The sequence below is a fragment of the Xiphophorus couchianus genome, chromosome 21 (genome assembly GCF_001444195.1).
Source record: "Xiphophorus couchianus chromosome 21, X_couchianus-1.0, whole genome shotgun sequence".
NCBI lineage: Eukaryota > Metazoa > Chordata > Actinopteri > Cyprinodontiformes > Poeciliidae > Xiphophorus > Xiphophorus couchianus.
The window spans coordinates 3,539,899-3,551,761 of NC_040248.1; the positions used below are offsets into that span (position 1 = coordinate 3,539,899).

An 11,863-nucleotide genomic window follows, 5' to 3' on the forward strand; every position below is an offset into this window, starting at 1 on the left:
TGAATACAGACGATGTTTATTTCCCAGAATCATGTAAGCTCCCTCCACGGCGCCGCGCAAAGTCAAACATTCCTAATTTGCCGTATTGATTCGCGTGGGTCATAGAAACCGTTCGGCGCACATATGGCAGCTGCACGTCCCCCGTCGCAGGAGATGTGGCACACCACGCAGCGCTTCGTGTTGCATATTCAAATCTCAGCTGAGCATGAGAGGTGACAATGACAAATGAGCCGACTCCAGGAAGAAAAAAGGAGAGGCGTCATCTTTTGACAAAAGAGAATACGTTTTCTTCTTTCTTTTCTGACTTCTAAAAAACAAATCTATGCAAATTAAACAAACAAAACCCAACATTTAGCCTAAAGCCAGAAATTTCAATTACAACTCAGCATCGTCCAGGGTATATTTAAAAGGATTCTTCTCTTCCAGTTAAAATGAAAATAAAAATTTGGATGTAATGTTTCAAAAGCATTCAGATCTCTTGAACTCTTTCACATTTTTATCACATTACAGCCGCAATTCGCAATATACTTTATCTAGGGCTGAAACGATTAATCATGATTAATCGATTAGTGGAATAATCAACTAATTTAATAATCAATTAATCATTAACTGGGGTATAAGGACTCAAAAAAGGACATATGCTGATAGAACAACACACTCAGGGAGGTAATTTAGACAAAACTGTACCAAAAAAAAATACATTAGCAACTAAATTAAAAATACCTTTGTAAATATTTTCTACCCAGAACTCCTAAAGTGACTAAGTTGTAGCTTCACCTGACTCAAATTCTGCAAAAACAAAAATGTCCTATTAGGCATCTTCTGCTATCCAATTATTATTCAGTCAATGCAAAAAAAAAAAAATCATTCAATATAAAAAAATAAACATTCAGTAAAGAAATGCTGTTATTTCCAATAAAATTTATATTTTCTAATTCAAAAAAGGAAAAGAAATATCTCTTTATGTTCATCTTCTAATGCATGTCTAGTATTGTATAAAGTAAGATAACAGTTGCTGTATTTCCATTTCAAATACGCACTAATTTTTGTCTATATTTTGCTAATGTGGAAACGACGTCCTGTCTTCTTCTGTGTTTCTGACAGTAGTAACATCCTGTACCAACCCAGTGCTTTTGTGATTGACTCGTGATGCAAAAAAATTTATTTCCATTGCAGTTTTCTGAAAAATATTCACTTAATATGGCCAAAAAAACACCTTATCCCAGCGCAAAACCTTAACAAAAACTGTGTTTTTTCGAAAATGGTGTGTTTCCATTAAGCTTATTTATTTTTGGAATTTCAATTTGCGCAATTCGGTGGTTAATCTGGCAACACTGTTCTCATCTCCACTCCAGCCATTCAGCTAGAAAATGAATGGCACTCTGGGATTGGCTTCTTTACAAACACCAGCCAATAACATGTCCAGTTGCATTTAACATTTCATCTATGTGTTCCAGCTTTACATGCTGCATTTTAAAACCCTTCATGAAAAATATATTCCCAGAGTAGGGAAGTTTTCCAAGAATACTTCAGAAAAAAACAGAAAATTTAGCCAAACCGGATAGGTCATTTAAAGATCAGAAGATAGCAGCGCTAACTCCGCCTTTTTAAATCTATTGGTGCTAACAACGTCTGTGTCCCTCTTGCAGATATTCCATTGACCGACACACGGATCTTGAAAGGCTGTTCAACATAGATTCTGTGAACGGCACCATCACAACACTGAAATCCCTCGACAGAGAAATGTCCAAATGGCACAACATCTCTGTGGTGGCCACCGAAATAAGTAACTTCCTCCCTCAGTTCCCTAAACATCTCTCTTCAGTCCTGAAATATGTGACAACATTTAATTTTCGTGTTTCAGACAACCCTCGGCAGACGACTCGAGTGCCCGTGTTCATCAAGGTGTTGGACGTCAACGACAACGCTCCAGAGTTCGCCATGTCCTACGACACCTTCGTCTGTGAAAATGTCAAGGCAGGACAGGTGAATAAAATCCGTTAAAATATGAACTCGATTAGTCTTCAACACACAGCTAGACACTGTGTTTACGTTTGTGTAAACTTTACGTCTAAAACACATTAAGTTTCCTTTTTTGACCATTTTTCACGGTAAAAGTCTACTTTGTGACTTGAAACCCTTTTGCAGGAGGTTGTAGTATGATCACTGCATTACAAGATTCGTGCATGAATGTTTTATTTGCGCATCACATGCCCAATAAACGCCCCGTATTAAAAAGAATTATGCATGTTTTCTCGTGCCTAATACTCACTGTTTGCTGTTTCCCTTTGCAGCTGATTCAGACAATAAGCGCTGTTGACACAGATGAACCGCTTGTCGGGCACAAATTTGTCTTCAGCATAAGCGCCACCAACCCAAACTTCACCATCGTTGACAAGGACGGTAGGATTAAGTTCAGCTCCCAGCACACATTTAGTGACATTTGTACCAGAAACACAGAAACAGAAACTCTGAGTCGCTGGAGCTTCCTGCAACTTCAACTGCTCTTCTTCCTGGATGGAATATTCAATATAAAACTGCTGATTAAAAAAAACTAAACTGTTTGGTTATTTATTTAGATTTTGACTAAATACTACAGAGGTGTATTAGGGTCATAATAAATAGAGCAAAAAGGAGAAAATTTCTGCCCAAAAAAGGGAAACATTTAGATTAATTTCCAAAATTTTGTAAAATACACAAAAATTTCTTAAAGTCAAAAATTTGTGAGGTAAAAACTCAGATGTTTTTAGATGAACCTAAAATCTGAATCTGAAAATTTGATAGAAAAAAATGTGAAATTTGAAAGTCAAAAATGTTGCACTTTTAAACATTTCTCAGATAAATCTCAAAACTCTGTATTTCTAGCCAATTTGAAACTTTTCAAACTCAGAAATATCCAGTTTTTCTAAAAAATGTCTGAGATTTTCAAAATTTCAGTTTTTACTTGTAACCTTTTGACTTTGATAGCTCATAAATTGTCTTGTTTTTTAGATTTGTGATTAATCTCAACATTTCAGAGTTTTTTCTAGCAAATTTTAGATTAGTCTCAAAATTTCTATTTCTGGCAAATTTTTGACTTTTGGACTGAGAATTTTTCTTGTTTTCTCTAGATAATGTCAGATTAATCTCAAAATTTCTTTCAAGTTCTTTTAGAGTTTTCAAACTCAGAAATTTCCACTTTTTCCTACTTTTATCAGATTAAATTCTTGAAAATCTTAAATCTTTTAGATTTCAGACTCAGATATTGGATTGTATAATCTTGACATTTTCTGAGATTTATCTAAAAATTTGAGTTTTTTGGTGGAAGACGCCATTGTAAAAATCTCATTACCCAAGAATGATTTTGTGCAAAAGATGTGATGAATATGCGTTGTTTCGCTCATGAATCTGTCCCAACCTGTTCAATGAAGCATAACAAGTCACAACTTATAAATTCTCAGTTTTTATCTCAAACATTTGTGACGAGAGGAAATCCGTTGATTTGACCCGCACCATCTCCATCTTCCTGCAGACAACACTGCCAACATCCTAACGAGGAGGGGCGGGTTCAGCCGGCGTGAGATGAGCATGTACTTCCTCCCCGTCGTGATCTCAGACAACGACTACCCCATCCAGAGCAGCACCAGCACGCTGGTGGTCCGCGTGTGCGCCTGCGACAGCCGCGGCAACATGCAGTCCTGCAGCCCGGAGGTGCTGCCCTTCTCAGATGGCCTCACCACCGGAGCGCTGGTGGCCATCCTGCTCTGCGTGATCATCCTGCTCAGTAAGTATCTGCCTGGAAGATCCACGCGTCTGTGACGGTTTGTGGCAGGAGAGGAAATTAATCCATCGTCAGTCTCAGATAGACACATTTTCAGGGTTTGACAAAAATCACCAATTTTAAAAGGTGATTTCAAGGTTTATTCTGTTTGATCAACAGACTGAATTTCCAGTTGAAACTAAATATTTTCATACACCTAATAAAAGTGGGTTTTCTTGTCACCTTCTAAAGTTAAATCAAACTAAAATCTCTTGTTTTGTGTCAGAATTGCCAAAAATAATTATGAGACTTAAAATGTTATATTTTAATTTAATTAGTCTCTGCTGTAAAATGTCAAACACTATGTCAAGACATCATTAATAACAGCATTAAATTATATAATAGTAAATTTCAATGTTTATCTCCAACATGGTGCTGGAAAAGTTTAAAAGCCTCCCTTGAAAGTGCTTGAATTTAAATTGTTTTCAAGGTTTGGTAGGTGCTTGACATTCAAACTTCACAGTTTTGTAATAAAGTGTAATCTAACGTTTGATTAAAAGACTAAATTTACAGATGAAACCAGATATTTTCATAAACCTAATAAAAAAACCTGTTAGTTAAATCAGAATAAAATCTCTTGTTTTAAGTGAGATAAAATCACCAAATTATTTTCTGTGAGACTTAAAATTTCAATTGCGATAATAGTGGAATGTTACAATGTTACATTGCAGTTACAATTTGAAACACTATGGAGTTACAATGCGACGTAACAGTGTGACCTGAACGTTAGGAGCTACACTGTAACGCCACATGTTACACTATGGTGTCGGCACAAAGTAATAACAGCAGTTACAAAGTAACACAAGTTACAAAGTAACAACAATTATGAAGTAACAAAAGTTAATTTTTGCAGTGGTAAAACAGTCAGAAGTCTTTACTTTCACATGGTTTATGTTTTTCCACTGTTTTTTCTTTTATCTGAACTGCATTTGATCAAAATCCACATTACTGATCAAATAAGTTGGGATAAGGAACTTCTGTTTGTAACAATACAAAAGAGGAGAAATATTAATTTTACACAAGTTAGAGCTCTACTGAGTGATACATTGTAATACTTATGTTTATAACAAGAAATAGAGGTAGATTAAATATCCATCTATGAATAGAAATGACAGCATTTCATTACATTTATAGATTATTGCTGAGATTTTAAAAGAAAGTGACTGGATAGATTACAGAGTTTTCTCTAAACTGCTGCAGCCTGTCGCATACATGTCAAGGTCATCAGAGGTCATCACAGGTCATTTTCTTATGTTTCACACAAAACAAACAGAACCCTGCAGAATTACAAAACCCTGTGCATCCTTTAGCTGATGCTCTTTAAAGCTACATAACGTAACAAAGCATCCAGTCCTTCGCTTCCACATTGTTCCAACCTTTTGGCAAGTCATTGTAACTGTGTAAAATTTCCTGTAAAATGCATATCAATGACAAGCGAATGCGCACCTGAAAATACAGAGCTATTTATATGCATTGCCAGACCATTTCACTCTGAGGCAGCTGCCCTGTGTTTCACTTAAAATTCATGCCTATCTTATTTTTCCACATAAGCCGCACATCGTAGATGAAAAACGTAGGAAGGCAGAGATGAAAAGGGCTTAGAAAATCCAATCAAGTTTCTAAAGAAAACAGGAGTTCAAACTGCAGATTTTACATTTCACACCGACGCCGATGCACAAATTATACAGACACAATCAGGAGGGACGACGGTTTCTCCTGGCGGTGGGAAAAAGGGCCTGTGCTCCAGTAAACTGACGCACTTTAATCCCCAAATCATACAGCGCATGTAAAGGTATTTAGTCCCTTTGCATTTTTGACATTTTGTCGCATTACAACCAGTTTTTATTGAGATTGCATGTGGAAAAGCAACACAAAGTTGCACAAAGCAAAAGGAAACATTGTGCTACAAAAATTACATAAATACAAAATGAAAAGTGTTGCATTCAGATTGCTTATTCAGCAATCTCTGGTACCACATTTGGCAAAATCTCCAACTCAAAACAGTCATTCTTTTGTCATTATAGTGAGGTCTGGAAACAGAAAGTACAGCAAGATAAAAAGATTTCCTGTGAAAACAAAAGAGAGCGCTTAACATCTGGGTGTTTTGGTGAAATCTTTACACATTTTAAAGACAAATTAAAGGTTTTTCTAAAAGATTTTTAAATTTCTTCCTGCAAATTTTAATTTTCAATATTTTCTTAAACATTTTGAGACTAATTTCAAGAGTTTTTTCCAGTAAACTTTCGACTTTTGAGGCCAAAAATGTTAATGTTTTTTCCTAGGAAATTTCTGAGATTCATCTTAATTAGATTTTTTTTCTCCAAAATTTCTGAGTTTTTTTTCTAGCAAAACTTCAACTTTTTAGATGCAAAAGTTTTCCTGTTTTTCCCACAAAAATGCCTCAATCTCAAAATGTTAGTTTTTCCTTGCAATTCGTTAGACTCTTGGAGCGCAGAAAATGTAATTTTTTTTACAGAAAATCTTTGAGATCAACCTAAACATTTCTGAGTTTTTCTAAAAAATTGTCAACTTTTCAAACTCAGAAATGTCCAGGTTTTTTTCTACAAAATTTCTGAGATTAATCTCAAAATTTCAGTTTTTTTTAAAAAATCTTAGTTTTTTATTTTTATTTTTTTACATAAATTAAATCCTTTTTTTCTATCTACTTTGGCCTCAATAAACCGTCTGACCTAGGAATAATTTGGGGTTCTTATTCTTATTTATTTATATAACTAGTAAAGAGAAAATGAAATCCTAATTTCCCTGCGTTTCCTGGACAAAAAAAAGAAACAATAATTCCTTGTGCTGCAAAAAGTTGTGCAAAAGTTTTAATAATCACAATAACTTCAGAAAAAAATCCTCATAAATTAGCATGCATGTGTGGGCGTACTCACTGCTGTTTATGAGAAACTCTGACTCTCTCCATGTGTTGAACTGACCTCATCTTTATCCTCGTTTTTCCTCTGACCAGACTAATGACACAAGCAGTTCAGAAAAGACCAGCTCTTCTTCCATCTGTCTGCATTTTAAATTCCAAATATATAAACGAATATCCGGTAGGCAGATCTCAACAAGCCTCTCAAGTGAACTGAAGGTTGAATTTTTATGCCTCTCATGTCAAACAAAATATCATGACATCTGCTCATTATCTGAAGCTTTTTGCCTTTGAAACCCCCCTGACAGACTGTCTCATTCACCTCCATTTGACTCAGAGATGAGGGAAGCTGGAGCTGCACTTATGTTTTGTCTGAAATCGTGCACTGCCCAGTCACAAATGTCCTAATGTCTGAAACGGCCTCAGCCCATGCTGAAAGCTTTGCAATTAACGCGTAGGTGGGAGGCAAGCAGAGCGCTGCGGAGCCCACTGGGAGGAAAACGAGAAAAACCAGAGGAAGAGGCAGAGGGAGAATTTCATTTCATCAAATTCATGCCCTTTAAATATTTACATGTTTTCTTACAGTTCCTACACAAACGTCTTTGCATTTAATTTGAAAAATCATAGTTGTTCCTATTTGATCAGGTTGATTATCACTGGTAAAAATTCTTACATGCATCTGTGTTTTTTTTAATCCGAGTAAAATACAAATTTAAGATCGAGTATAAGAGCCGTACCGAAAAAAAGTAATTCGATAATGAGACTAAACTCATAATATTACGAGAATAAAGTGGAAATTATACAAGAATAAAGTTGTAGTATTTCAGAAATAAAGTGGTGTTATCCTGAGAAAAAGTACAAATTTTAAAGAATAAACTCACACCAGAGTAGAGTGGAAATAATACGAGAATAAAGTGATAATATTTTGAGAATAAAGTTGAAATTTTTTGAGAATAAAGTCATAATATTTTGAAAATGAAGTCAAATTTTTATAAACTCGCAACATTACTAGAATAAAGCTGTAATATTTTCCGAACACACTTATTATACACTGCTCAAAAAAATAAAGGGCACACTCAAATAACACATCCTAGATCTGAATGAAAGAAATATTCTCATTGAATACTTTGTTCTGTACAAAGTTCCATTTGCACAACAGCAGGTGAAATTGATTGTCAATCAGTGTTGCTTCCTAAGTGGACAGTTTGATTTCACAGAAGTTTGATTTATTTGGAGTTATATTGTGTTGTTTAAGTGTTCCCTTTATTTTTTTGAGCAGTATATTTTGTCTACAGGAATAAATTGAGTTGCTTTGTTTCTTATTTATATTTTTAAGTCTAAATTGGATTTGTATTTTTTTAAAAGTGACTTAAGGTTACATTTTCTGTAAAATACAAAGAATTTTAAGTTTTGTAGAGTTTTTTTTACTGTTAACATTTAGTTAAAAACAGGGGGAGTAATGCATGGGTTATGTATGTATATGTTTTTTTTTGTTGCTGTTAAGATATCTTGTAAAAAAAAACAGCAAATTGTTCAAACTAAATTTGAAATAGTTGCATAGCTCAACTACAACAGCATCCATGGCAGCGTTTTCACCCCCGAGATGAAATATGAAGATGTTCGCTGACGAGTGTAAAATGGGATCCTCGAACCGCGGTGCATTTTATAAAGTCAAAGTGCCATTCAGGAGAAAAAGGGGAAGAAAAAGCTTTTCCACTGAATCTTTAATAATAGGAGGTGAATGCCCGAGGCAGAGTTAGGGATTTGTCACTGGTAGCAAATGTGTCTCCCTTCTGCTTTTTGCTCCCTAATGCATGACACATGTTCAGAGGCACGCATCTTATGCTCTGCGTTCCCTCTCTGCTGTTTTTGTGCAGTGATCGTGGTGCTGTTCGCTGCCCTGAGGAGACAGAGGAAGAAGGAGCCTCTGATCATCTCCAAAGAGGATGTCAGAGACAACGTTGTCAGCTACAACGACGAGGGCGGAGGAGAGGAGGACACTCAGGCCTTTGATATCGGCACGCTGCGCAACCCGGAGGTGATGGATGCTAACAAGCTTCGCAGGGACATCATACCCGAAATGCTGTTTCCCTTTCGGAGGACATCACCGATAAAGGATAACACGGATGTGAGAGACTTCATAAACGGGCGGCTGCAGGAGAACGACGCCGACCCCACGGCGCCCCCTTACGACTCCCTGGCGACCTACGCTTACGAGGGAACCGGGTCCCTGGCGGAGTCCCTGAGCTCGCTGGAGTCCGCCGCCACCGAGGGCGACCACGACTACGATTACCTCAGCAACTGGGGACCACAGTTCAAAAAGCTGGCGGAGATGTACATAGGGAGAAGCCCCGACAGAGAGACCTAAACGAAGCCATCCGTCTCTCTATAATCCAAACTCCTTTTCAATGTCCTTTCGGCTTATTAGCTAGCCAGACACCTGTTTGTCTAGTTAGTTAACTAGCCTGTCTGTCTTAATATCTATCAAGCTACCTGTTTGTCTAGTTTGCTAGCTAGCTTGATAGTCAACTGGTTGTCTGTTTGCTCCACCTTCAAATGTGCGTGAAAATGCACAAACTCATGCGCACTATATTAAACCGTCATGTGGAAGATTACCTGGAAACGGGAAAGCTGTGTTCGAAATGTTCACTCACAAAACTTTACTAGACGATAAATTGTCCCATTAATTATCGCAATAAACAATAATATTGTTGTTTGATGCCATTTTAAAGTAATATATATCATCAACTTCCTAAAAGTAAATTTTGCCAATTGTGATGTGAAAATGGGAAAGCTATGTTTGAAATGTTTACAAAATTTGAATAAGAAATTGCCACAGTAATTATCGCAATAAACGATAATATTGCTGTTTTAGACCATTTTCAAATAACATATATAGTCAGCTTCCTACAATTCACTTTTGGCCAAAAGTAACGTGCAAAGCTATGTTCAAAATGTTCACTCATTTTACAAGACATACATCGTCATTTTGAAACCATTTTCAAATAATATATATATCGTCGGCTTCCTAAAAGTAATTTCTGGCCAAAAATAATATGGAAACGGGAAGCTATGTTTGAAATGTTCACTCATAAAATTTTTCTAGACAATATATTGTCTCAACAATAGTATTGTTGTTTTAAGACCATTTCGAAGTAACATATACTTCCTAAAAGTAATTTTTTGTCAAAAGTGATTCTTTTTTTCTTTGCCTAAGACATATTTTCAAAAAAAGAAGTTAGTTTTTTATATTCATTATAGCATAATTATTTAAGATCAGTAACAATAACAAAATAGGTGGAAACATATCAGTTTCTTTCAATAAAAGTCTTATGAAACTTTAGCTAAAACTGCAGGTGTTTCTCTGTGTCTGGTAATTGTTTTGTTTTTCACTCAGTAGGAAGACAATCCAAAAATTTAACTCAAGTAAGAGTACTTAATGAAATTACTCAAATAATAGTAAAACTTAAATTTTTTTTCAACAAAGTTACAGAAGTAAATGTAACTAGTTTCCTTTTACTGGTTTCAAACCAAAACAAAATGGCAATATTTGTAAACGATTGGACAATTCGAACACAGAGCGAGACTTGAAGTGAGTTTTCTATAAGCAGATCCAATATAAATCTCAGTCTTTTGCTTTTTTTGTCATAATCAGTAAAGATGCCTTTAAATTTTAGGACTTTTGTGAACAATGGTGTGAATAATGTGTTTTGTAATCAACATGAACGATAGTAGTATTGTATACTATCAATGTTAAATGGTGCCGGCTTGGTTTGGGTGGGAAACGGGGGGAAGGAGTCCGACAGCTTTTCCAGACAACTTCATTAAATACTGTAAATGTACAAAGTGTTTTTATTGATGGACATCGTATAAACTATTTGCTATATCTGTTTGACGAACAATGTTCATGTGAATGGTTGGTGGAGTTTCTTTTTGTCAAACTGTGAATTCATTTCATCATGTAGGTGTAATATGTAATGGAAAGTGTATGTTGTAGGAAACTGTCACACACCGCTTTCATGCTATTTGAATGCTGAGTCATATTGTTTTATATTTATATTTTTATACTTATTTTCTTAATAAAATGATCTAAAAAGGGTTAAGCCATGCTTCTTTTCAGTTTTCCAAGATTTTGTTCTGTAATAGAAATGTAACAACTATTCCTTGAAAATACTCAAATATGCTAAATTTGTGAAGAAATGAACAGTTTGCTTACGTAAAATCACTTTGTCCAATTTAAAGATAAATGTGGTTTAATAGCATATTATAAATATATAATGTAATACAGTGCAAAATTACCTGAAAATGAAACTAATAACAGAGAAAAGAGTCTATTATATGTTTCTGCTCAAAATGTTTGGTAATAAAGTATTTAACCTTTTTGTCAAATGGATCAGAATCAAATCAAAATCGCATGCTGGTGTCAAAAATACATTTTTGAAATTAAAATTTAACACACAAATTCAGTTTGTTGCTAGAAAAATCAACAATTTGGGATTAATAACAAATATATTGTAATTAAAGACCAATAAAGTCCAGGTTTTATTCATGAGTTTAGCAAAAACAACAATGCAGCAAAACATCATTTCTGTTACACTACTTAAACACCCCCTCTCTTTCATTTGGCTCAAACACAAACAAAATTAAGCTGGTAAACGCAATTATTATGAATAAAGATGTAGGAGAAAAATTTGGAGAAACGTTTTCTGCATTTAATGTGATCTGCAGACATTAGTAGCTGCTTAAAATATTTTAAGAAATCCTCATGATGCCCCTGATATTGCAACCATGCATTAAAAACAAACATGTATGGTTTGTATAAACCCCCATTTTTAATTAGCCTCATTTCCTTTTGTATCTAGATCTAGAAAATACCAATATCCAGTTCAAAATGATCCAGAAACCCTAAATTTTAGAATAAAAGACAAAAAAAACTCTTCCTGTACTCAATAAACTTACAGAGAGTTTTAAAACTCCATTAATCTGCAAAAGACACACCCCAATGATACTGCAACCACAAATTGTCCAACTTTTGTTATTACTCTGAGCCAGAAAGCTGTCATTAAAAATAAAGTGCTCTTGCTTTGGAAAGTTGAATAAGAACTCCATAAATCGCACTTTATGGAGTTAAGTGGTGATTAGGTACACGTGTACAAGACAGTGCCTCCAATGCAGCAGCCAAGCAATTA

The 11,863-nt window shown here is 35.2% G+C and overlaps 1 protein-coding gene across 2 annotated transcripts in view; it reads left to right on the forward strand.

Annotated features, from left to right (window-relative positions):
- LOC114137139 (cadherin-10-like) overlaps positions 1–10,773 on the forward strand; it is a 38,206-nt gene extending 27,433 nt beyond the window's left edge. The window contains exons 8-12 of one of the 2 annotated variants that reach the window (XM_028005694.1): positions 1,650–1,786; positions 1,865–1,986; positions 2,295–2,403; positions 3,512–3,763; positions 8,552–10,773. In XM_028005694.1, the coding sequence (XP_027861495.1) occupies positions 1,650–1,786; positions 1,865–1,986; positions 2,295–2,403; positions 3,512–3,763; positions 8,552–9,042 (1,111 nt within the window). In that variant the 3' untranslated portion in view covers positions 9,043–10,773. Of the gene's footprint in view, positions 1–1,649; positions 1,987–2,294; positions 2,404–3,511; positions 3,764–8,551 lie in introns of both variants that reach the window. The other variant, XM_028005693.1, reaches the window with a different exon arrangement.
- The last annotated feature ends 1,090 nt before the right edge of the window (positions 10,774–11,863 follow it).